This window comes from Nerophis lumbriciformis, linkage group LG01 (genome assembly GCF_033978685.3).
Source record: "Nerophis lumbriciformis linkage group LG01, RoL_Nlum_v2.1, whole genome shotgun sequence".
NCBI classification, from domain to species: domain Eukaryota; kingdom Metazoa; phylum Chordata; class Actinopteri; order Syngnathiformes; family Syngnathidae; genus Nerophis; species Nerophis lumbriciformis.
In genome coordinates, this window is record NC_084548.2 from 10,117,064 (window position 1) to 10,142,946 (window position 25,883).

A 25,883-nucleotide genomic window follows, 5' to 3' on the forward strand; every position below is an offset into this window, starting at 1 on the left:
CCACATATTGGTACCTGTTTTTTTGTATTTGGGATCTGCGTAAGTCCGGAAAATTTGAATTAAACAGTAGAGGCATAGCGGAGATTTTTATTAAACAATCTTGCCTTCCTTCATACTTACTCCATACGAGCTGTTTGGAGTTTGCAAATTTTTTCCTGGTGTGACATTAACTGATATATCCATATATGGCAAAGATTTCCCCAAGCTTTGCGCGAGTCCGCCATTGCTGTAATCAATAATTTCCTTTTTTTCCCCTCTATCTTGTTGTGGGGCAGACTGACTTGTACATACAGTATGCTCATGTACACATACTCATGCATTCTCCACTGTTGCAATTTCTGATACAAATTAGCGTATAGTACAAATTGAGTCAGTAGACTTGCACCAAAGCCTACAACATGGCTGGCGGGGAGAATATGCAGTCGAAATGCAGACACGTAAATTAGACCGCCCACAAAACGGTGCATCCTGAAGAGACAGAATTAGTTTTGACATCCATCCATCCATCCATTTCCTACCGCTTGTCCCTTTTGAGGTCGCGGGGCGTGCTGGAGCCTATCTCAGCTGCATTCGGGCGGAAGGCGGGGTACACCCTGGACAAGTCGCAGGGCCAACACAGATAGACAGACAACATTCACACACTAGGGCCAATTTAGTGTTGCCAATCAACCTATCACCAGGTGCATGTTTTTGGAGGTGGGAGGAAGCCGGAGTACCCGGTGGGAACCCACGCAGTCACGGGGAGAACATGCAAACTGCACACAAACTCCTGGGATTGAACTCAGGACTACTTAGGACCTTTGTATTGTGAGGCAGACGCACTAACCCCTCTTCCACCGTGCTGCCCTAGTTTTGACAGTGGTCTGTAAAATATAATCTATGCAACATTTTGACCAAAGAACCACCATTGAAGAATATGTAGACCACAAAAAATGTAGATCAAACCCCTTTAAAAGGGCCCTGCACTTTTTTTTTTAAATGTTGACAATTGTTTACAATCATTATCAAAGACATGACGATGGATGTTTTTTTTTATGCATTCTAAATATTAAATAGATGCAATCAAAGGTCCGCTTATAATGAAGCATATGGGAGTCATTAAATTCTGCCTATAAAGCCCCTAAAAACATCCAAACACCTCCATTAGGGTTTTTTATACCTGATGTAAGTATATATGTAATGTAGTAACTGGCACATTTATAATAACATTTAATATTTACGTATTATGATCATTTTAGGCATAGGCACAGTATCCCATTTTAACTAGCTAGCCACTAACATTTTTTTTAACAAATCATGAATTACTTTGCACCATGTTTGTACAAATAATAACTCATGTAAAATACAAAAGTCAACTCTCAAATTTTTAAATAGATCATGTCACACTTTGAACTGGACATAAAAAAATGGGTATTTCTGTCTGTCATTTTTTTCCCTTTTACGGAAGGTTTTTTGTAGAAAATAAATGATGAAAAAAACACTTAATTGAACGGTTTAAAAGAGGAGAAAACACGAAAAAAATGAAAATACAATTTTGAAACATAGTTTATCTTCAATTTCGACTGTTTAAAATTCAACCGAAAAAAAGAAGAGAAAAACTAGCTAATTCGAATCTTTTTGAAAAAATTACAAAAATAATTTATGGAACATCATTAGTAATTTTTCCTGATTAAGATTAATTTTAGAATTTTGATGACATGTTAAATAGGTTAAAATCTAATCTGCACTTTGTTAGAATATACAACAAATTGGACCAAGCTATATTTCTAACAAAGACAAATCATTATTTCTTCTAGATTTTCCAGAACAAAAATTTTAAAAGAAATTCAAAAGGCTTTGAAATAAGATTTAAATTTGATTCTACAGATTTTCTTGATTTGCCAGATTATTATTTTTGAATTTTAATCATAATAAGTTTGAAGAAATATTTCACAAATATTCTTCGTCGGAAAAACAGAAGCTAAAACGAAGAATTAAATTAAAATGTATTTATTATTCTTTACAATAAAAAAATAAAAAATTACTTGAACATTGATTTAAATTGTCAGGAAAGAAGAGGAAGGAATTTAAAAGTTAAAAAGGTATATGTGTTTAAAAATTCTAAAATCTTTTTTAAGGTTGTATTTTTTCTCTAAAATTGTCTTTCTGAAAGTTATAAGAAGCAAAGTAAAAAAATGAATGAATTTATTTAAACAAGTGAAGACCAAGCCTTTAAAATATTTTCTTGGATTTTCAAATTCTATTTGAGTTTTGTCTCTCTTAGAATTAAAAATGTTGAGCAAAGCGAGACCAGCTTGCTAGTAAATAATTACAATTGAAAAAATAGAGGCAGCTCACTGGTAAGTGCTGCTATTTTAGCTATTTTTAGAACAGGCCAGCGGGCGACTCATCTGGTGCTTACGGGCGACCTGGTGCCCGCGGGCACCGTGTTGGTGACCCCTGTTCTAGATCAATCAATCAATCTTTATTTATATAGCCCTAAATCACAAGTGTCTCAAAGGGCTGCACAAGCCACAACGACATCCTCGGTACATCCGGAAGTCCTACAAAACACTGACTGTGTCTTTTTACATGACAGTTTTATCTGCACTGTGTTGCACAATGTGTGTCGCCTGTTTCCGACACACATTCCAATCACTTGACAAAATGGCAAAGCAGAGTTTTTCCGAGGAGCATTTCTCCATGTCTTTCGAACTACCGTATACACGTTCATACATGACTTCACCTCCAGCCAGATGTCTGTGGTGATGGACAAATTACAAAGTCTAACATGACGCATACAATATATGACCTGACAGCTGACAAAGAACTTGTGTAGTGTTTGTCTAATCTTCATCTCTGTTTGGGTTGGCCGTTTAGGAAATTGCTGTTCTGAAGGATGTTTGGGCCTTGCAGTTCATCCCCGCTGAGCTGGTGAAACCTTTCAAATCCAACTTCCCCTCTCGCCTGGCTCAGAGTCGGGTGGAGATGGTGGAGAGTCTCTTGGAACAGCTCGGCACGGAGCACTCTGGATTCACCTTGGCGAATGTGATGAAGGTAAAGAACGCAATGAGTAGACTTTATGTACAGAAGCCAAAGCCAAGATATTTCATCCTATTGCAAACATTGTTTTGAAATATAAACTAATGGAGGTCTCTGATGGGTTGCCAAATCCTTGAAAAAGCAATCAGGCTGACCCGAGTGTCTTTTTTGTACTGTTTGACTTGAACCTGAATTTCAATTAGATGCATGTTTTGGAGTAACACCAATACATGGGAAACTGTTCAATATGGTTCGCCATTAAACTAAATCGCATAATGATTTAGGTTAATGTTTAAAGAGGACCTATGATGATTTTAATCTACATGTAAAACACTGTGTTTTAGATATAATGTATTGAATATGCTTTGGTGTACATTTTGCTCCACAGTCACTTTTGCAACCCGCTTTTTTTTTTTTTTTTTTTAAATATGATCTATTTAGGATTTTTAATTTTTATAACACATATACAGCAGTATACATTGAAATGTTGGCAATGCAAATGCCCACAAAACACCACACACAACAGGGGGAAGGAGACATCAAAAAGACACATTTCAGTCAGTGGAGAAAAAAAAGCATATATATATATATATATATATATATATATATATATATATATATATATATATATATATATATATATATATATATATATATATATATATATATATATATATATATATATATATAATGCATACATATATGTATATATATATATATATATATATATATGCGCATATATATATAAATGCATATATATATATATATATATATATACATATATATATATATATATATATATATATACACATATATGCATATATGTCTTAGGGCTTCACGGTGGCAGAGGGGTTAGTGCATCTGCCTCACAATACGAAGGTCCTGAGTAGTCTTGGGTTCAATCCCGGGCTTGGGATCTTTCTGTGTGGAGTTTGCATGTTCTCCCCGTGACTGCGTGGGTTCCCTCCAGGTACTCCGGCTTCCTCCCACCTCCAAAGACATGCACCTGGGGATAAGTTGATTGGCAACACTAAAATTGGCCCTAGTGTGTGGATGTGAGTGTGAATGTTGTCTGTCTATCTGTGTTGGCCCTGCGATGAGGTGGCGACTTGTCCAGGGTGTACCCCGCCTTCCGCCCGATTGTAGCTGAGATAGGCTCCAGCGCCCCCCGCGACCCCAAAGGGAATAAGCGGTAGAAAATGGATGGGATATATATATATATATGTCTTAATAAGGTTATCCAAAAAATAGTGCTCGATACCGTAGTAGAGCGCAATATATGTATGTGTGGGGAAAAAAATCACAAGACTACTTCATCTCTACAGGTCTGTTTCATGAGGGGTTCCCTCAATAATCAGGAGATTTTTTTAAATCTCCTGATGATTGAGGGAACCCCTCATGAAACAGGCCTGTAGAGATGAAGTAGTCTTGTGATTTTTTTCCCACACATACATTTATACACATATATATACATGCATACATACATACACACACACACCCACATACACACATACAGTAAAGTGTTATGAAAAAATAAAACCAAGGGTACGCATATATGTATACAAACACACACACACACACACACACACACACACACACACACACACACATTAATGACTCCCCCCAAACCCCCCCCACCAAAAAGAAAAAAAAACAAAAAAAAACTACCAAGGTATTAATACAATTAAATTGAATTAGTGTCTGCCGCTACTATACCTTGGAACGTATAATGTTTAGCAAGTAAACTGAGAATTTTAAGTTGATCAATGGGGTGCGCCTAAACAATAGCAGCAGCATCCAGGCTACAACCAGTTTTTGAGTCCGTCTGCAAGATGTTCAATTCTGGAGGCGTCCCCAGATTGCAAGTGAAACCACACCCCACCCTGTCCAAAACAGTCATAATTTATCTTTTTCAAAATGTACATGGTTTAAATGTACATGGTCACAGCTATTGTTATATTGTTGATAATAAACTTTATTAATTCTATAGAGTCACCCGGTTAGGTTAACATCTACACTCTCTGATTGATTCAGACCTGCATAAACATAAAAAACAGTTCCCAGCATTTATGTATTTGCATGTCGCACGTCAGTGTTATTATGTGTATAATACGATTACATGAACAAATAAAAATTATACCTTTTTTAGTGTTTCCTTATGACCTGAAGCAGAAGGGGAGGTGGCTATGTCACAACATAGCCAGACTACAAGCATAAACCAAAATGCATGAACTTTATCATTTGACATTTTTGCATTGTTTAACACGATGAGGCAACATTGGAACAACATATGGAAAAGAGGAAATTCATCAAAGGTCCTCTTTAATGTCCAAATGCTTTGGCCGGGGATCAAACCATGGCCTTCTGCAACAAAAGGCACACGTGTTTACCAGTTTTGTTCTCTCAGAGGTGACAGAGCAGGAAAGGGCAGGGAATAAGTTGGGGCGATATAGCTCGGTTGGTAGAGCGGCCGTGCCAGCAATTTGAGGGCTCCAGGTTCGATCCCCGCTTCCGCCATCCTAGTCACTACCGTTGTGTCCTTGGGCAAGACACTTTACCCACCTGCTCCCAGTGCCACCCACACTGTTTTAAATGTAACTTAGATATTGGGTTTCACTATGTAAAGCGCTTTGAGTCACTTGAGAAAAAGCACTATATAAATGTAATTGACTTCACTCAGTTTGCAGTAACATGTCATCTAATGCAGGGTTTTATACAATTTTTAACATTGGGGCCCAACTTTTCCACTCCAGAGGGGCCTGAATCTTACACTTGATTTTAACTGTATTCACTAACCATATCTTACCGATTTACAGTTTACAACCTTGTCAAATGATATAAAAAACAGTTGTGTTATTCTTTATGTATTTAACACTTAAACTTTAGGCTCAGGCCAGGCTGATAAGGAAAGTAAATATGAACCAAATATACTGCATAGGAAGGGACTCATAACTGATTAAAAATATGTAAACAAATTTGTGAATGTTTCTTAACTAAGCTGTCAATAAAATTAAAGCGCAATTTAAAATACAGCTCTCACCACTTTAGTCATAGTTTTTGCACTTAAGAAACTTCTCTATGACTTTAGCTCCAGACTTATTCTGTTTGTTTGAGAGTGTCATTACTGCCACAAGTGGTGGAAAAGTGTATTACATCTGAGTATTGCCGTGGCCCATATGGACCACAGCTAAGAAACAGATATTTTTTGGCGCCCCAAAAATGTTGCCCAGCCATATGGTTAAGAAACACTGACCTAGAGCACCCTTTTTAAATATGGGGAAGATAGGCATACTTTTTTTTTTTTAATACCGGACAATCCTGAACCCTATTTCTATGTGTTGTCCCCTTGAATGTACAGCAGATCGCAACTTTTGATTATATACTTTGATCATCAAATTTAATTTTGTGTAACTGTCTTAGTTGTGAAACAACATGTGTTAATGTAGCTCTATGGCTCTATTCCCTAACTGAGAAGGGGAGCAGAGACTCTCCTTGTTTCCTGTGACCACTCACTTAGCCAAACAGACAGTCGCTAAGCTCCTGGAGTCCGTGTTGTCACTGTTGGCATCTACTTTTCACCCACCCCCCCCGTCCACCGCAAGCCTGCAGCACTGACCTAATATCCATGTGAAAACTGTCCACTCTCGTCTCATCACTTTATGAACCCTGGCACTTGCATTTCAGCCTTCCCCCTCATTCTGCACACCTTTTATCAGTAAGGACAAATTGTTAGGTTTGCATTCAGTGTTTCCACTAAGGTGGTCTTTGTCCGCGTGTTTGAACATGCTTGCTTGGAGTCTTCTAAATTTGCTCGGGAAACACTAGCAGTCAGGATTGAGATGTGACGGGGTTGCTGCCTTAGCTAATATCACATAATCCAGGGGTGCTCACACTTTTTCTGCAGGCGACCTACTTTTCAATTGATCAAGTCGTGGGGATCTACCTCATTCATATATATAATTTATATTTACTTATTTATTAAATATATGTTTTTGTTAACAAGTTAAAGGTGTTTAATGATAATGCAAGCATGTTTAACACATATAGTTAATATTGTTAAAAAATTAAAGGTGTTTAATGATAATACAAGTATGTTTAATACATATAGTTAATATTGTTAACAACTTAAAGGTGTTTAAAGATAATACAAGCATGTTTAACACATATAGTTAATATTGTTAACAAGTTAAAGGTGTTTAAAGATAATACAAGCATGTTTAACACATATAGTTAATATTGTTAACAAGATAAAGGTGTTTAATGATAATACAAGCATGTTTAACACATATGGTTAATATTGTTAACAAGTTAAAGGTGTTTAAAGATAATACAAGCATGTTTAACACATATAGTTAATATTGTTAACAAGTTAAAGGTGTTTAATGATAATACAAGCATGTTTAACACATATGGTTAATATTGTTAACAAGTTAAAGGTGTTTAAAGATAATACAAGCATGTTTAACATATATAGATTCCTTTCTTTCATGAAGACAAGAATATAAGTTGGTGTATTACCTGATTCTGATGACTTGCATTAATTGGAATCAGACAGTGGTGCTGATAACGTCCGCATTTTCGAATGGAGGAGAAAAAAGGTCATCCTTTCTGTCCAATACCACATGAAAGTGGTTGGTTTTTGGCATCTTATTTGTCCAGCTTCCGTACTCCTTTGTATACACGTTACAAGAAATACATTGTCAGCAAACTCCGTAGCTTGCTAGCTTGTGCACGCTAGCTTTCTGAGACTCTTATGTTGTTAGCGCAACTGTGCAACTGTGCAGTCGGTCTTTGGAGTTTTGACGACAGGTACGGCGCCAGAGTCTGTTGAAATAAAGTGTTTCTCGCCTTCCTGTCGGTAATTTTAATGAGCTGGCAGCAGCCAGCGTCATCTCAGAAGACCCTCGGGTGCCGTTAATGTCAATCAAGTGACGAAAGTGACGTCATAGTGAAGATTTATGATCGCTCATTTTTAGGACTATTTTTTTAATGCCTGGCTGGTGATCGACTGACACACCCTCCGAGATCGACCGATAGCTCGCGATCGACGTAATGAGCACCCCTGACATAATCATTCCATTACCTGTGATCTATTGCCTATGATAAAGTTGAACATTTAACATATCTGTTATCAGGACAACAAGAACTCTCATACAAGCCATATTTGCAGGCTATGACATGATAAGGATTCTTATTCGGAGTATAAGTCGCTCCGGAGTATAAGTCGCACCGGCCAAAAATGCATAATAAAGAAGGAAAAAAACATATATAAGTCGCACTGGAGTATAAGTCGCATTTTTGGGGGGAAATTTATTTGATAAAACCCACCACCAAGAATAGACATTTGAAAGGCAATTTAAAATAAAAAAAGAATAGTGAACAACAGGCTGAATAAGTGTACGTTATATGAGGCATAAATAACCAACTGAGAACGTGCCTGGTATGTTAACGTAACATATTATGGTAAGAGTCATTCAAATAACTATAACATATAGAACATGCTATACGTTTACCAAACAATCTGTCACTCCTAATCGCTAAATCCCATGAAATCTTATACGTCTAGTCTCTTACGTGAATGAGCTAAATAATATTATTTGATGTTTTACGGTAATGTGTTAATAATTTCACACATAAGTCGCTCCCGAGTATAAGTCGCACCCCCGGCCAAACTACGAAAAAAACTGCGACTTATAGTCCGAAAAATACGGTAGCTAGATATCTAAACCCATCTTAATGTACTTTAGTTACCTTTTTTGAAAAGCCCAAATAGCTGCAGCACAGATGTAGCTAGAGATGTCCGATAATATCGGCCTGCCGATATTATTGGCTGATAATTGCGTTAAAATGTAATATCGGAAATTATCAGTATCGGTATTTTTTATTATCGGTATCGTTTTTTTAAATTTTTTAAAAATTGTTTTATTAAATCAACATAAAAAACACAAGATACACTTACAATTCGTGCACCAACCCAAAAAACCTTCCTCCCCTCATTCACACTCATTCACACAAAAGGGTTGTTTCTTTCTGTTATTAATATTCTGGTTCCTACATTATATATCAATATATATCAATACAGTCTGCAAGGGATACAGTCCGTAAGCACACATGATTGTGCGTGCTGCTGGTCCACTAATAGTACTAACTTTAAGAGTTAATTTTACTAATTTTCATGAATTACTAGTTTCTATGTAACTGTTTTTATATTGTTTTACTTTATTTTTTATTCAAGAAAATGTTTTTAATTTATTGATCTTATTTTATTTTATTATTATTTTTTAAAAGTACCTTATCTTCACCATACCTGGTTGTCCAAATTAGGCATAATAATGTGTTAATTCCACGACTGTATATATCGGTTGATATCGGTATCGGTTGGTATCGGTAATTAAAGAGTTGGACAATATCGGAATATCGGATATCGGCAAAAAGCCATTATCGGACATCCCTAGTTGTAGCTCTTCTTTGTGATTCAACAAAAGTATGCGTACAAAAACACCTAATCCAACAAAAACATACAAAAGCATTATTAGCATTTCAATAAAAAAAATTATAATAGGGCGACGTTTAAACATCATATTTTCTCAGTATGTCCTCAATTTACATTCAAAACATACACAAACAACGTCACACAGTTGTTTCCCACTTTCGTCCTCATTTTAATTCAGGAGTGAGTTTGATATTTTTTGGCAATGAATTCCATTGTTTCATACCTCTACAAATAACAATGCATCTCTTGGCGTATGGTTTTGCTTCAGGCATGGTGTAATGTATTTATGATATACTGTAGTGAAATAAATATTCTTGAACAAAATAAAAGGTGATTTTGTACAAAAAATATATTTTTACAAATAAAGGCCTTCGTCCCAATAAACGCCTTCACCCAACTGTCCTGGTCTTCTCTGCAGTGAAGCAATTAAACAACCTAGCCACTATATAAGGATCTTACATTTCATAATATTACATTTTTCAATAACAGCAATTTTGCCACATTCTTCAAAAGACAACTCGGTCATTTTCTTGTGGCCATGGTCTAATGACCTCCTGGTGCAGATGGCTTCTGTGATAGTGTTTACTCACATGTGTCCTCTGTACTCAGCCATGCATTTATTTGTTCATATAGTTGCAAATGTGTATATGTGTGTGTTTTTGTTTGGTATTTGTGTCCGTGCGTGCGTATGTAATAATGGGGGATCTGGGTCATCGGGGTATTGTTTTTATGTATGAAAAGTTTGATTGATTGATTGATTGTCAATGTTTCGGTGACCAGTGTGACCATTTCTCACTCGAAACCTTTCTATTTATCTTTTTCAGTTCTGTACTGCAGCATTGGAGCACAACACCCCCGCTGTTCGAGAGCAGGCGGTGCACATCATATTGTCCTTGTACAGGCAGCACAGTTCGGTCATTCTCAACTACCTTCCATCCAACACTGCTTCCGGCAAGAACTTCCTTTACAAAACCTTGTTTGATGGCTTTGGCAAGATCGACGAAGAGCTGGCAGAGACTCAGGCAAGACGTGCAGTCTTTTTCACCTACGGTATTTGTGCAAAAACGCATTATTTGTAACATTTACAACATAATTTGGCTGTGTCAGTCTGTCAAATAGAATAGAATAGAAAGTACTTTATTGATCCCTGGTGGAAATTCAGCACCACAGTTCGCTCACAATAAACAATAAACACTTAGGTATTTTTTTACATGTGAATAATATAAATACAGTCTATTATACAGCATTATTCACATGTGAATAATATAAATACAGTCTATTATACAGCATTATTCACATGTGAATAATATAAATACAGTCTATTATACGCATTATTCACATGTGAATAATATAAATACAGTCTATTATACAGCATTATTCACATGTGAATAATATAAATACAGTCTATTATACATTCAAGTACAGTCAAACAGGAACATAAGCATTATATAGTCTGATGGCTGTCGGTATGAAGGACTTTCACTCTTCTCTACCACAACATTGATTGTGGAAGATAGCATAACTAGGAATATTCGCTTTTTCAACACCATTACTTACATTAAGGAATAATGTGGTACCTTAACCTACAAGCACATTGTGTTCCACGACCAAGGTCCTAACTCGGAAAACTCATATTTTTAAGCATCCCCGCCCATGAAAATTAATTTAAATTGATTTAATCCATGCTAGGCCCTCTCTAAACAGCACAATTTTAACATCCATCCATCCATCCATCCATTTTGTACCGCTTGTCCGACATGTTTTTTTAAAAATAAAAAATAACTTTTATATAAATAAATAAATGTGAATGTGAGTGTGAATGTTGTCTGTCTATCTGTGTTGGCCCTGCGATGAGGTGGCGACTTGTCCAGGGTGTACCCCCCCGCCTTCTGCCCGATTGCAGCTGAGATAGGCTCCAGCGACCCCCCGCGACCCCAAAAGGGACAAGCGGTAGAAAATGGATGGATGGATGGATAAATAAATAAATGATAAATGGGTTATACTTGTATAGCGCTTTTCTACCTTCAAGGTACTCAAAGCGCTTTGACAGTATTTCCACATTCACCCATTCACACACTAATGGCGGGAGCTGCCATGCAAGGCGCTAACCAGAAGCCATCAGGAGCAAGGGGTGAAGTGTCTTGCCCAAGGACACAACGGACGTGACTAGGATTGTAGAAGGTGGGGATTGAACCCCAGTAACCAGCAACCCTCCGATTGCTGACACGGCCACTCTACCAACTTCGCCACACCGTCTCTCTCTCTATATATATATATATATATATATATATATATATATATATATATATATATATATATATATATATATATATATATATATATATATATATATATATATATATATATATATATATATATATATATATATATGTATATATATATATATATATGTATATATAAAATAAATATTGTTTAAAAAAACAATTGTAGTACAAACAACTATAGTACAAGCAACTATAGTACGGTAGTTATATGAAGTAATGTAATACAACACTAATGCATGTGTACCTCTTCCACAAGCTGAAGAGGACTTTGAAATCTGTTTTAGTTAAGTCTACCCGTCTCATTACATCTAACATGTTTAGTGAGCCAAGTTATTTAACAGGGAAGGTTGAAAAATAGTAATGGTGTTGAAAAAAATAAATATTCCTAGTTATGCTATCTTCCACAATCAGTGTTGTGGTAGAGAAGAGTGAAAGCTTTTCAGGCGATGTGCTGGGAGTGTTACTAAGCAGCACTGGGAGCGCAGAGGACATCAACAGACCATCTTGGACACCCAACTTAGCTTCAGGTGTGCACATTAAGCCGAGCCGTAGGTGGAGAGACAGTTTGCCTCAACAGCAGGAGGATGTTGGCTGGCAGAATCTGGAAACTGGACCAATGCTAAAGGTTTGGTGTCCAAGGGTTAAAAAATAAAGTTATTTCAATCTCTAGTTATAAACTAATGGTAGCCAGTTTTGCGATCTTACGTCGTTCACTGTGGCAGCTCGGCGGCTCGTAGCTGAAATTCTGCTTGCAATTTAATGCATAAAAAAAAAGCTTAGAGACACCACATCTCAAAATACTCGTTGGTTAAAGCAGTGTTTTTCAACCACTAGTGTACCGTGAGAGATTATGTAATTTCACCTAATTGGGTTAAAAATATTTTTTGCAAACCAGTATCCGCAAATGTACCGTTGTTGAGTGTCTGCTGTCTAGAGCTCGGCAGAGTAACCGTGTAATACTCTTCCATATCAGTAGGTGGCAGCAGGTAGCTAATTGCTTTGTAGATGTCGGGAACATGGTTTGTCGTGATCACAATATGCGGGAGGCAGCATCTAGGTAAAAGGTATCTAACACCTAAACCAAAAATAAACAAAAGGCGACTGCCGCTAAGAAAAGGCATTGAAGCTTAGGGAAGGCTATGCAAAACGAAACTAAAACTGAACCGGCTGTAAAGTAAACAAAAACAGAATGCTGGACGACAGCAAAGACTTACAGCGTGTGGAGCAGAATGCGTCCACAGTGTACATCCGTACATGACATGACAATCAACAATGTCCTCACAAAGAAGGATAGCGTCCGCACAACTTAAATAGTCTTGATTGCGAAAACAAAGCAGGTGCGGGGAATAGCTTTCAAGGAAGACCTGAAACTGCCACAGGAAAATACCACCAAAATAGGAGCGCAAGACAAGAACTAAAACACTACACACAGGAAAACACCAAAAAACTCAAAATAAGTCACGGTGTGATGTACGGATGTCCGATGTTGGCTTTTTGCCGATATCCGATATTCCGATATTGTCCAACTCTTAATTACCGATACCGATATCAACCGATACCGATATATACAGTCGTGGAATTAACACATGTCCTAATTTGGACAACCAGGTATGGTGAAGATAAGGTACTTTTTAAAAAAATGTATAAAATAAAATAAGACATTTTCTTGAATAAAAAAGAAAGTAAAACAATATAAAAACAGTTACATAGAAACTAGTAATTAATGAAAATGAGTAAAATTAACTGTTAAAGTTAGTACTATTAGTGGACCAGCAGCACGCACAATCATGTGTGCTTACGGACTGTATCCCTTGCAGACTGTATTGATACATATTGATATATAATGTAGGAACCAACATATTAATAACAGAAAGAAACAACCCTTTTGTGTGAATGAGTGTGAATGAGTTTTTTGGGTTGGTGCACTAATTGTAAGTGTATCTTGTGTTTTTTATGTTGATTTAATAAAAAAACAAAAAAAACGATACCGATAATAAAAAAAACGATACCGATTATTTCCGATATTACATTTTAAAGCACATCTCCAGTGTGATGTGACAGGTAGTGACAGTACTTAGAGACAAGAGCTATAGTGATGCATGGTCGGTTATGGTTTGAATTCATATCCAACAATTGCGAGAACGACTTTTTATTGTCAAAATCGGCTACTGAGTTTCATTTTTTTATGTTTTCTGCTGGTGGTGTGCCTCAGAATTTTTTTCAATGAACAAAATGGGCCTTGGCTCAGTAAAGGTTGAAAAACACTGGGTTAAGGTACCACTGTAGATAGTCCAAGGGTGGGGTGTCTGTTTTTTATGCAGGACGGGGTGTGTGTTTTTTATGCAGTTGAGTCAATGAGCAATGGATCAGAGGTGAATGCATGTACTCATGTATTGTTGTATTTTACAAAGGGAGCTTAGTCAAGAAAATGCATTAACTGTAGATAGATTGCCATAGTGTTACATTTATTTAAAACCGAATCCTCAAAAATGTGGACTATTTAACAGAAATTAGACCTGATTACAAGTAGACTTTTGTTGTCTGGCATCATTTTACTGTAACAGCCGTGAGTCATCCGATGACTAAGCTTAAATTTGCACCGGCATCAGGAAAGCAAACCTTCCCATTACCTAATGGGCACACATTTGGGTAGCGTTCAAGTCATCCGCGTCATAACAAACGCAACTACTCCAACAGTCTGCGCAGTGGCAGACATATGAAAAGAAAAGTGATGTAAACACAGATGAATTGGTGTATTGACTGTGTCGGTTATCCACCCAGCCGTTGAAGAAGATTGGTGGACCACAGGATGGGAAGAAGGAGGAGGAGGAGATCCAGTCGCTGCAAGAGCAGCTGGCTGCTTTGAAGGAGATGACAGTAGGTGGAGTCGTCATCAGACTGCAATTACCTCACACCCTGTAAACGCTCCTCATTTACATTTATGACTCCACTTAAGGCTCTGTGGGACGCTTCAACAAAATAACAACACTGGTTCATTGTGTGTTAATAGCAATAGGGAGGCTCCATTGTTAATCAACATCCATCCATCCATTTTCTACCGCTTGTCCCTTTTGGGGTCACATGACTTTCAAAAATCATCATGATGTTTGTTTGTGACTACCCGTTCACATTCCTGTCTTTTCTTAAAGGAGAGAGACAGTAGGAGTACCAAACAAACAGCCAAGAAGGAAGTGCCTAAGGTTGAGAGAGAGTCTCAAAAGGCTGGTAAACCAAGTATGTGTCCCAATTTATTTATTTATTTTAAACTGTTTTTAAAGCCATGTCAACCTTAACTTAAGACCTTCAGTATATCAGTATGTGGAATTAAATCATGGAATGGATTAAGAAAAGCAATCAAACAATGTACTAATATGATCCACTTCAAGAAACTCTTCAAACTTAAAGTGTTTACAAAGTACAAAGAAGAAGAACCATGATAAACATTCTGAATTTATTTAACTCATCCATTCTTTCATTCTTTCACTCTCAAAATAATCTTACTTATCTCAACATATGAAATGTAACTTACTTCACCAATTATTATTTATTTACTTATTTTTATTGTGATTACTTATGGAGTATATTGTGAATAAATTGAGAACAGGAAGTGAACAACAGTTTTAGCAACTGTTATGTAAAAGAAAAGGGGTAGGATTAAATAAGCTCTGCTTCTTCCTACTCCTTTTCGAACATGTTGAAAAGAGAAACTGGAGATTGTGATGTATCATGTTGTATGCTTGCATGTTCGAAATAAACTCACACTCAACTCAACTCAACTCAACTCAACCTGTCACAAAACAGCAAAAGCAACCATAAGCACTAAAAAAATGCCCCTCTTAAAAATAATTAAATATACAGTATATATGTATATATTACAAGTTTTTTATGTTTGTAATGAGCAACAAAATCTGCCAGTGGAACAAATCAAAATTGTTTTGGTAAGATTTCTTGAAATAAGACATTATATGTAAGCTCTAAAAACTTAAAAGTGATCTTGAAATTAGCAATCAAAACTTGTTAATAACTATATTTACTAATATTGTGAAGTTTTGTGTCTTATAACAAACTTTTTCTGCTCAAAAGTACTATTTTTTTCCTCAGAATATCTGTAGCCTAAAAATAAGTTCTTATGTCTCACTGGGGATTGTGACTTGTATTAAGTTTGTTTAGATATTTTGACTAGAAATTAGAAATATACACTTGGTGAGATTGTGAGTTTTTCCAGTGAATAACAACGCTGATCCCCTAAAATGTTCATTCTTGTCGGGGATTCCTTTCACAACTTTAAGGTCATCACCGCCAACATTTGGAAAAAACTATAAAAGTGGTCTGCTTTGCCTCCAATTCCTTTTTTGGCCTCACGGCAAACAGTTTTGTTGTGAGTTTCCCAGCAACACTTGTTACCCTGGTATGGTATTGTCCTCAGCTCTTCGCATCCAAAAAAAACCTGAAGTTGCATTTAAAGTCAAGACACCACTTTTAACTTTTTGGATCAGTTTTTTAGTTGTTGTTAAAAAAGCAAAACTGCACTTTTCAATTTTACCTGTCATCCACATACTTATGTGAGACAAGAACATACTTACATTTTCTGTGCGTTCTAGATAGTAAAAAATTGCCAGCAGACGGCGGCTAAAAACTGCCTATAAACCCCTCAAAAAATATATATATAAAAAAAAAACTGTTTATATACATGCTGTAACCATGTAGTAGCAAGCACATTCACAATAACATGTGACACTTACAGTATTTTGGTCTTTTTAAGCATTATTGGAACTTCCTTCTGGGGAGCATTGATTTTACAGCTCCTTTTGCGTTTGCTACCACTAACCATGGCAGACTTTATAAAAGCCAAAGAACGACTACTTTGGGACGAATGATGATCCAGAACGTTATCTTTTTGAGCCTGAATATACAGAGGATGAGCTACAGATTTTAGAAGCTGGGTGCTCTCCAGATCCAGCTATAGTGAAACACTAAGCCATCATATAGCATATGTGCTAAACGTTTATTAAAAAAAATGAGAACATAACAGAACAGTCACATCTAATGTTTGCTCTCAATGGGATGCCGACTGAGAAGATGGTTTTATCTTTCAGCACCAGACTTGTGTTACCAAGAGCTAGCATCCACTGTTTTTAGGCGGTCCTGTAACGTGTGAAATTTCGAAATTTCGGCTCTCGGTAGCAGCCCGAGGAGTGCTACGCCAGAAAAGTAGTTCCTCCGTGTTAGCTCCTACAATAACAACATCGCGATAGCTTGGTTAATATGCAGGAAACTAAATGGAAATAGAGTATTGTTGGCGTTTTTTGGATGTTTTTAAGAGGTTATAGGCGAAAGAAGTGAATCCCATTACGTGCATTGTTAGCTGTCTCTTGGTAGCATTTTTTTTACTATTTTGAACACTCAGGGAAGGGAAAGACGTGTGTGTGTTCTTGTCCCACATTAGGAATGTGGATGACCGGCGATGCAAAACAATAACATATACCCCCATTATTTATTATTTACTTTTTACTTTTTAAATTATATCTCAATTCTGTACACTGCTGCTGGAATTTTAATTTTCCTGAGGGAACGCTCCTGAAGGAATCAATAAAGTACTATCTATCTATATATCTATCTATCTATCTATCTATTAGAGATGCACGGTTTGCGGACACAACCGCGGACTCCGCGGATTATCCGCGGGTCGGGCGGTTGAAATAAAAAAAAAAGAAAGATTTTAAATAGATTCAGGCGGGTGGCAGTTAAACCAATTCGGAAATATATATACATAGTTAAATGTTGTTACCCACATACGAAAAACGAGCAGGCACCTGCAGCATATGCCACAACAGAAGAAGAAAAAAAAAAAGAGATGGCAACGCCGGCAGCAAACGTGGTACGCGACAAACTAAAAAAGGGAATACTAAAGACCAGGGGAAAAAAAGGCCAGAAAAGTTCAGCGTGGACTCGTTTTTATGAGGTTGTAAATCAGGATGATAGCAATGCTGGCTATGTGATTTGCAAGAGCTGCGACGCTGTTTATGTCAACGACAGTCACAAAACCGGGACATCTAACATGGTGCATCACATTTGTGCAAAACCCCGAACCTCCACAAACACCCTGAGCATGAGCAGTTTCGTCCGCCGTGATCCCAGAAGAGTGCCACAGGATGTTAAAACAAGATAGAACGCAGCTGCCTGCAGCAGTTTGAGTGGCGCGAGCGCGCTTGGAGGTGCGCTCAGCGCGGCTCCCAGATGATTGCGCACTAGTGTGCGTCTGGGCCGTGACAGCGTGGCACGCATTGAATGTCTCTGCTACATTGGATCAGTCTCCTTTCTTTAACAGGCAAAAGCTTTATAACCTCACTAATGCCTTGCATCGTCTATATTAGATATATAACAACGGGCGGATGCGGTTTTGATTAAATGTTAGTTCGGGTGGATGCGGATGGTTGACGACTTTTGTGATGCGGTTGCGGATGAAATAATTGCCTATCCGCGCATCTCTACTATCTATCTATCCATCTCTCTCTCTCTCTCTCTCTCTCTCTCTCTCTCTCTCTCTCTCTCTCTCTCTCTCTCTCTCCATGTCTTAGGGGGGCCTGGATTCACAGTCTATTTTTTCTCTTTGTAGCTTGTAGCTTTGATGTAATGTACCTAGCTATATGGGTCTAATAATAGCTAAGCTACAGGAAACACTACTCATTAAAATAGTAGCTAAGCTAATGGAAAATGTAGTTAAGCTATGTAGCTTAGCTACATGTAGCTTGTTACTGCCCATCACTGTACACAAGTAACACATGTCATCTTCTTATTTTACAGCAGTTGCAAAACTGCCACAGAACAAGACAAAACATGACGTCCAACTATCGATGAATTACCTGGACAAGTAAGTGACTTCCTAAAGCATGAATATGCATTAGCCTGTTTTACTGGCTGCATTTAATTTTGATTCCGTTTTAGCTTGTGTATATTCTGCGGTAAAACGGATGACTCCTTCACTCAAGATGGATTGGACCTTCACTACTGGAAACACTGTCCGATGTTGCAACGCTGTGATGAATGCAGACAGGTGCTTGCAAGCATGTTTGTTAAATCCCCACCTGTAGCCCAGCATGATTACGTTCCGTGCTGTATTCACAGGTAGTGGAAATCACCAGTTTCACCGAGCATTTACTGAACGAATGTGAAAGCCGGTCCAAGTTCAGCCAGTGTCAACACTGCTCGGAGGCGGTGGCCGTTGAAGATCTGACTCGACACGTCCAGGGTACCACATGCAACCGTGAGTCTCCCTTTTAAGTTTGGGCATGACTCTGCGGTGTGATGATTTGCATTTTTGTCCCAGCCTGACTGACAGATGAAGCTCAAAACAAAATGAAAAAGAAATTGTCTTTAGGGTAGCAAAGTAAAGTTAAGTTAAGTTAAAGTACCAATGATTGTCACACACACACTCTGCATTTGACCCATCCCCTTGTTCACCCCCTGGGAGGTGAGGGGAGCAGTGAGCAGCAGTGGTGGCCGCGCCCGGGAATCATTTTTGGTGATTTAACCCCCAATTCCAACCCTTGATGCTGAGTGCCAAGCAGGGAGGTAATGGGTTCCATTTTTATAGTCTTTGATATGACTCGGCCGGGGTTTGAACTCACCACCTACCGATCTCAGGGCGGACACTCTAGCCACTAGGCCACTGAGTAGGTAAATGTTTTTTTTGCAACAAACAACAGTGTTTTTATGGAAACAATTTGGTGACTTTTTGCTATCAGCAGTGTGTGCTCTGATTACAGAGAGAAATGGTAATATTTTGACTCACGGTAAAGTGAAAATAAATTGTTGTCTTCAGATTTGCATATGCACCCAAATTTGATGGGTTATTGTTCGGCACAGGTGCAACCCCTCTACAGAGATGCTTGTGTGCCATGTGCTTTTACACTGGTTTAGGTAACATTGGCATATCAAGGTACAATATCTGGCATTTAGGAGTGTGCGATACTGGGTATTTTAAAGGGGAACATTATCACAATTTCAGAAGGGTTAAAACAATTAAAAATCAGTTCCCAGTGGCTTATTTTATTTTTCGAAGTTTTTTTCAAAATGTTACCCATCACGCAATATCCCTAAAAAAAGCTTCAAAGTGCCTGATTTTAACCATCGTTATATACACCCGTCCATTTTCCTGTGACGTCACACAGTGATGCCGATACAAACAAACATGGCGGATAGAACAGCAAGGTATAGCGACATTAGCTCGGATTCAGACTCGGATTTCAGCGGCTTAAGCGATTCAACAGATTAGGCATGTATTGAAACGGATGGTTGTAGTGTGGAGGCAGGTAGCGAAAACGAAATTGAAGAAGAAACTGAAGCTATTGAGCCATATCGGTTTGAACCGTATGCAAGCGGAAACGACACGACAGCCAGCGACACGGGAGAAAGCGAGGACGAATTCGGCGATCGCCTTCGAACCAACGATTGGTATGTGTTTGTTTGGCATTAAAGGAAACTAACAACTATGAACTAGGTTTACAGCATATGAAATACATTTGGCAACAACATGCACTTTGAGAGTGCAGACAGCCCAGTTTTCATCAATTAATATATTCTGTAGACATACCCTCATCCGCTCGCAGATTTCTTTGACTTTATCGTTGGAAATGCATCTGCTTTGAGTGTTGCAGGATATCCACACATTCTTGCCATCTCTGTCGTAGCATAGCTTTCGTCGGTAAAGTGTGCGGAACAAACGTCCAATTTCTTGCCACTTTTGCATCTTTGGGCCGCTGGTGCAACTTGAATCCGTCCCTGTTCGTGTTGTTACACCCTCCGACAACACACCGACGAGGCATGATGTCTCCAAGGTACGGAAAACAGTCGAAAAAACGGAAAATAACAGAGCTGATTTGACTCGGTGTTTGTAATGTGTTTGAGAAAATGGCGGATTGCTTCCCGATGTGACGTCACGTTGTGACGTCATCGCTCCGAGAGCGAATAAAAGAAAGGCGTTTAATTCGCCAAAATTCACCCATTTAGAGTTCGGAAATCGGTTAAAAGAAAATATGGTCTTTTTTCTGCAACATCAAGATATATATTGATGCTTACATAGGTCTGGTGATAATGTTCCCCTTTAAACACAATAAATATATCACTGATACCTACACTTCGGTCAATCAATCAATCAAAGTTTATTTATATAGCCCTTAATCACAAATGTCTCAAAGGGCTGCACAAGCCACAACCACATCCTCGGCTCAGATCCCACATCAGGGCAAGGAAAAACTCAACCCAATGGAATACAACCCAATGGGTCCCGACTTTGAACAGCTAGGGCCTCATCTGTGGTCACCTAATAACCTCTCCATGCAGGAGAGGGGGCCAGAGCAGAAAAGAGACGGCAGATCAACTGGTCTAAAAGGGGGGGTCTATTTAAAGCCTAGCATATACAAATGAGTTTTAAGATGGGACTTAAATGCTTCTACTGAGGTAGCATCTCTAACTGTTACCGGGAGGGCATTCCAGAGTACTGGAGCCCCAATAGAAAACGCTCTATAGCCCGCAGACTTTTTTTGGGCTCTGGGAATCACTAATAAGCCGTAGTTCTTAGAACGTAGATTTCTTGCCGGGACATATGGTACAATACAGTCAGCAAGATAGGATGGAGCTAGACCAGAACTGGGCAAATTAAGGCCCGGGGGCCACATGCGGCCCGTGAAGCTTTTCAATCTGGCCCGCCGGACATTACCAAATATTTTTTTTACATCTTTAAGATGGAAACTGTAGCTGCCATTATGATGTGCCGTGATGTTTTCAAATTACCGTACGTTTGGAACTATACAAAATATTTCAATGGTTGGAATTTGTGCTTTTGCATGATATACTAGTTACTATGGTAATCTAATTAGTTACTATGGTAATCTAATTAGTTACTATAGTAATGTAAGTCACAGCAGCTCAGACGAGGCACCAAGCAGTGTGGGTGTGTTTCCAGAGCGGCCAGCCTAAAATGCGAGTGTCAGGGACAGACCCGGAAGGAGATTTTTACAACAAAGTTCTAAAGCTCAGTGATATATCAGATTGTAGGAGGGTTTTTTATCCTTCCCGTTCATATTTTACTGTGTTTGTTGCATTTTTGTTGCGTTTTGCTTGATTGTAAAATATGTCGATAGAGATGTGACGTTCACATGTTGTCAATATTCAGTGTTTTATCCTTCATAGTTAATATTGTAAATCCCACTTTCTTTATTTGCATGTACATTCTGGGTGTCTCATTCAGTAAAAAAAAGCAAAATTCCATTCCGTTTTTTAAGGTGGTCTGTCATAACGTTTTAGCGTTCAATCAGACATTATTGAGTGGTTTTGTATTAGTGTTCCTCACAATAGATATACCGGCCCCCAGACACATTTTTGTCTCTAAATTTGGCCCCCCGAGTCAAAATAATTGCCCAGGCCTGAGCTCGACCCTTTAGTATTTTATACGTAAGTAGTAGAGATGCGCGGTTTGCGGACACAACCGCGGAGTCCGCGGATAAACCGCGAGTCGGGCGGGTAAAAATAGATTATAAATAGATGCGGGCCGGTTGCGCTTGAACCAATTCGGAAATATATATACATAGTTAAATGTTGTTACCCACATACGAAAAATGAGCAGCACTCTTTGAAACAGTCAATTATTCATCAGGCACTGCAGCACAACACAACACAACACAACACAACACAAGAAGAAGAAAAAAAGAAAAAGATGGCACCGCGTCCCAGCAACAAGTGGTGCAAGTGAGCGCTCCTTCAGCGCAGCAGGGCGCATTTTAAAGGCCAGGCGCTCTCGCATGAATCCTGGCACTGTAGATGCCATTTTATTCATGCATAGTGCTAACAAAAAAAAAAGTAAGTAGACATACGGTTGGATATGTTAAACGAATTAGTCTACGTTACCTATAGGCTATACCAAATAAGCCCATGTCTAACCTATATTGAGTTCGGTCAGCTAAATCATTTTGATGGTTACGTGTTGTTTGGGCGCACTACAATGCAAAGGAATTAAGGCAATTGCGTTGTTTATTGTGGTTTTTTTCTATTCGAGATATACTACTATGTGTGAATAATTATTTGGCCTCGCTTTCAAGTGAAGTGCATCTCCGATTGGCGACAATGTAAGGCTATTTAGCCTGCTTTGTTTGTCGCGACCGTCTATTTTCATTATAATTCAAGTTTGATGATAAAGTGCGGTCTGATGGGTTTGATTTCCCCCCTTCAGCTATTTGCCTTGGCCAATAAGTTGCAGGTAATTTATTATTATTATTTATTTAATTTATTTTTGTTTAAATAGAGATGACATACATATGTTATTGTATAATTTAAGTTTGTGTGCGTGATTGACAGCCTAAGGCTTATGAGGCACATTTTTTATTTATTTTTTTATTTCAACTTAAAAACGTATGAGCCTATGCCAACAACATAGGCTATGTGTTTATCTTTATTTTCCTGCCTGTCGTTGACAATGGAGATTGTCTGATATTTTGTCATGGCTGCAGATCAATCAATAAAGGTTCATCTTTGTCGCGAAATGGTTCACTGTTTCACTGTGCACCCCACTCTCGTCCCTATTTGAGCATTATAACGTTAACAAGTTAATATTCATTGAAATAAATTCAGAAATTTTTTTTTCACCTAACGAAAATATAGGCCTAGTCTTTCTAAAACATTTTTTTAACTTCTTAAAAGCCTCGTTCTGCTTTCTGCAACTGCGCACACAAAGTGTGAGGAACGCATTCCTGATCTGAGGGCATTGGCAACAATAGTCAACACTTTCTTAATGGAAATGACAATAATATTATAATAATGATAAATAATATTATCACGCATTAATATCTCTTAGCCACTAATGCGTGGCCAAGAGATATTAATGCGTGGCACGCATTGAATGTCTCTGCTACATTGGATCAGTCTTCTTTCTTTAACAGGCAAAAGCTTTATAACCTCACTAATGCCTTGCATCGTCTATATTAGATATATAACAACGGGCGGGTGGGTGTGGTTTTGATAAAATGTTGGTTCGGGTGGATGGCTGATGGATGACGACTTTTGTGATGCGGTTGCGGATGAAATAATTGCCTATCCGCGCATCTCTAGTAAGTAGTAAAACCTTAAAGTCGCATCTTAATGGCACAGGAAGCCAGTGCAGGTGAGCCAGTGTAGCCGTAATATGATCAAACTTTATTGTTAATGTCATGATCATTGAACAACTTTATGACTTTGATTCTAGTGAGTTGATTGTGATCATAAAGATACAGGAAAACTATTTCAGGGAAAGAACATGTTTTTATGGCTGAATACAACAATTAAGACAGCGTGACAGAGAGATGTGCTGCACTAGTGTCTCTAAACAATATGTTCCTGTATTTTAACTGTAAAATGCTCATGTTCCCATTTGCATCTCTACTAACCAAAATAATGACATTAAAAGGCTAACAGTTGATGTGAAGCACTAACCATATGTCTGCATTAATAATTGACAAGTGCAAGTATTTTGTATCGCTGTCAAAACCTAAATTTGTTTGCCTTTATTCTTTAACACAATGTATTGATAGAGATCTATTGCTGGAACAATGCCTATTGTTAAGATGCCTGCCTTTCACATCCCATTTTTCATTTCCTCCTCACTGTTTTAGGAACATACTCTTTACCTGTTAAAGTAGCTTAAAGGTGTCACGTTTCCTTTTTTTTCAGCCCCCATCTCAGGTCAAAGCTTCAGCCACTGCCCTTTGTGTCACAACAACTTCCCGCCAGGAGAAGAGGTACAATTCTTGACATGAACCAACCGTGAACAACCCAGGCCCTTTAAAATTAAAGTGACTTTAGGAGTGTGGGGGTCCTAATTGAGTCATTCAAATATTGCCCACTAACTCTGGTGTATATACTTTTATTCAGCAACTATAAACAAACACTGAAGATATTTAGAAGTGTTGTAATTAACAACAAAATACTTTTCCATTTGACCCTCAACACAGGAACTAAAGAGCGTGTAATGTGAGAGTAGAAGAGCAAACATGCAGGTGTGTAGGTAAAACACTGCTATTGTCCACCTTTGAAAGACTTCAAAAGAGGAAATGGTCTTTGTTCTTCAAGGTCTTGCTTCATTCTTTTTCTAAAGTGCTTCTGCCGTCTTGAAATTGTTAGGACACGCAAAAACGAAAATAGGACCCAACATCAGGGAATAAAGGCTTAACCCTTGTGTCACGTTCATATTGTTGTCACTCAGCCAGCGTTTGTGGGTTTGATGGATGTAGTTTATTTTATGTTAAAATACTGAACAGATGTTTACCTTATCCCAATAAACATCTGTTCAGTGTTTTAACATAAAAGTGTTTGATTGTGAGGCATTAAAAGCCACAAAATGCAACGGGTCCATCAAACCCACAAACGCTGGCTGAGTAACAACAATATGAACATTGCACGGAAAATTTCTCCGCCAGTTTCTGCATCCCACAGGGATTCTTCTTTTGTGTTTCTGCACCTGCGGTTCCCACACAAGGTTGCAACATTGTTTGTCAACACTGTCTGCTCTCATTTTCTCGCACATTTGACCCTCTGATGTTCTGTGTACCTACACTCTGTCCTCCTCCTGTGTAGGCCTGCTGTGTGTGTGTGTGTGTGTGTGTGTGTGTGTGTGTGTGTGTGTGTGTGTGTGTGTGTGTGTGTGTGTGTGTGTGTGTGTGTGTGTGTGTGTGTGTGTGTTGTGCACAAAACATCAATTTCCACACTTCCATTAGCCCCAGGTCCAGTGGACCCGGACATCTTACATGTAATAGAAATGTGTAGGGGGGTGTATGGTGTGTGGTCATTAAATATGTATTCTGATATTTGTTCTTCACAGAAAATGAGCCAAAGTCAGTGAGTCTCAGTTTGAAAAATTAATTATTTTTCTTTTAATAAAAAATGGAAACGGGTCCCACAGACCCGAACACCACACAAGTGTGGAGGTAAACTCATAGGAGGCTCCCAAAAAAACTGGAATTTGGAGACATCAAGCAAACTAGGACTGCGGGCCAAAGTGGCTAAAATCTTATTTTTTTTCAACTTTATTTTTTCTAGCTGGCTGTTTACACGGCAGG

At 38.2% G+C, this 25,883-nt stretch overlaps 1 protein-coding gene across 2 annotated transcripts in view; it reads left to right on the forward strand.

Moving 5' to 3' along the window:
* cep104 (centrosomal protein 104) overlaps nt 1–25,883 on the forward strand; it is a 96,755-nt gene that overhangs the window by 56,581 nt on the left and 14,291 nt on the right. For both annotated transcript variants that reach the window (XM_061974702.1, XM_061974694.1), the window contains exons 13-20: nt 2,860–3,036; nt 10,339–10,536; nt 14,581–14,676; nt 14,949–15,033; nt 18,604–18,670; nt 18,745–18,853; nt 18,925–19,063; nt 24,499–24,566. In XM_061974702.1, the coding sequence (XP_061830686.1) occupies nt 2,860–3,036; nt 10,339–10,536; nt 14,581–14,676; nt 14,949–15,033; nt 18,604–18,670; nt 18,745–18,853; nt 18,925–19,063; nt 24,499–24,566 (939 nt within the window). The remainder of the gene's footprint in view (nt 1–2,859; nt 3,037–10,338; nt 10,537–14,580; nt 14,677–14,948; nt 15,034–18,603; nt 18,671–18,744; nt 18,854–18,924; nt 19,064–24,498; nt 24,567–25,883) is intronic.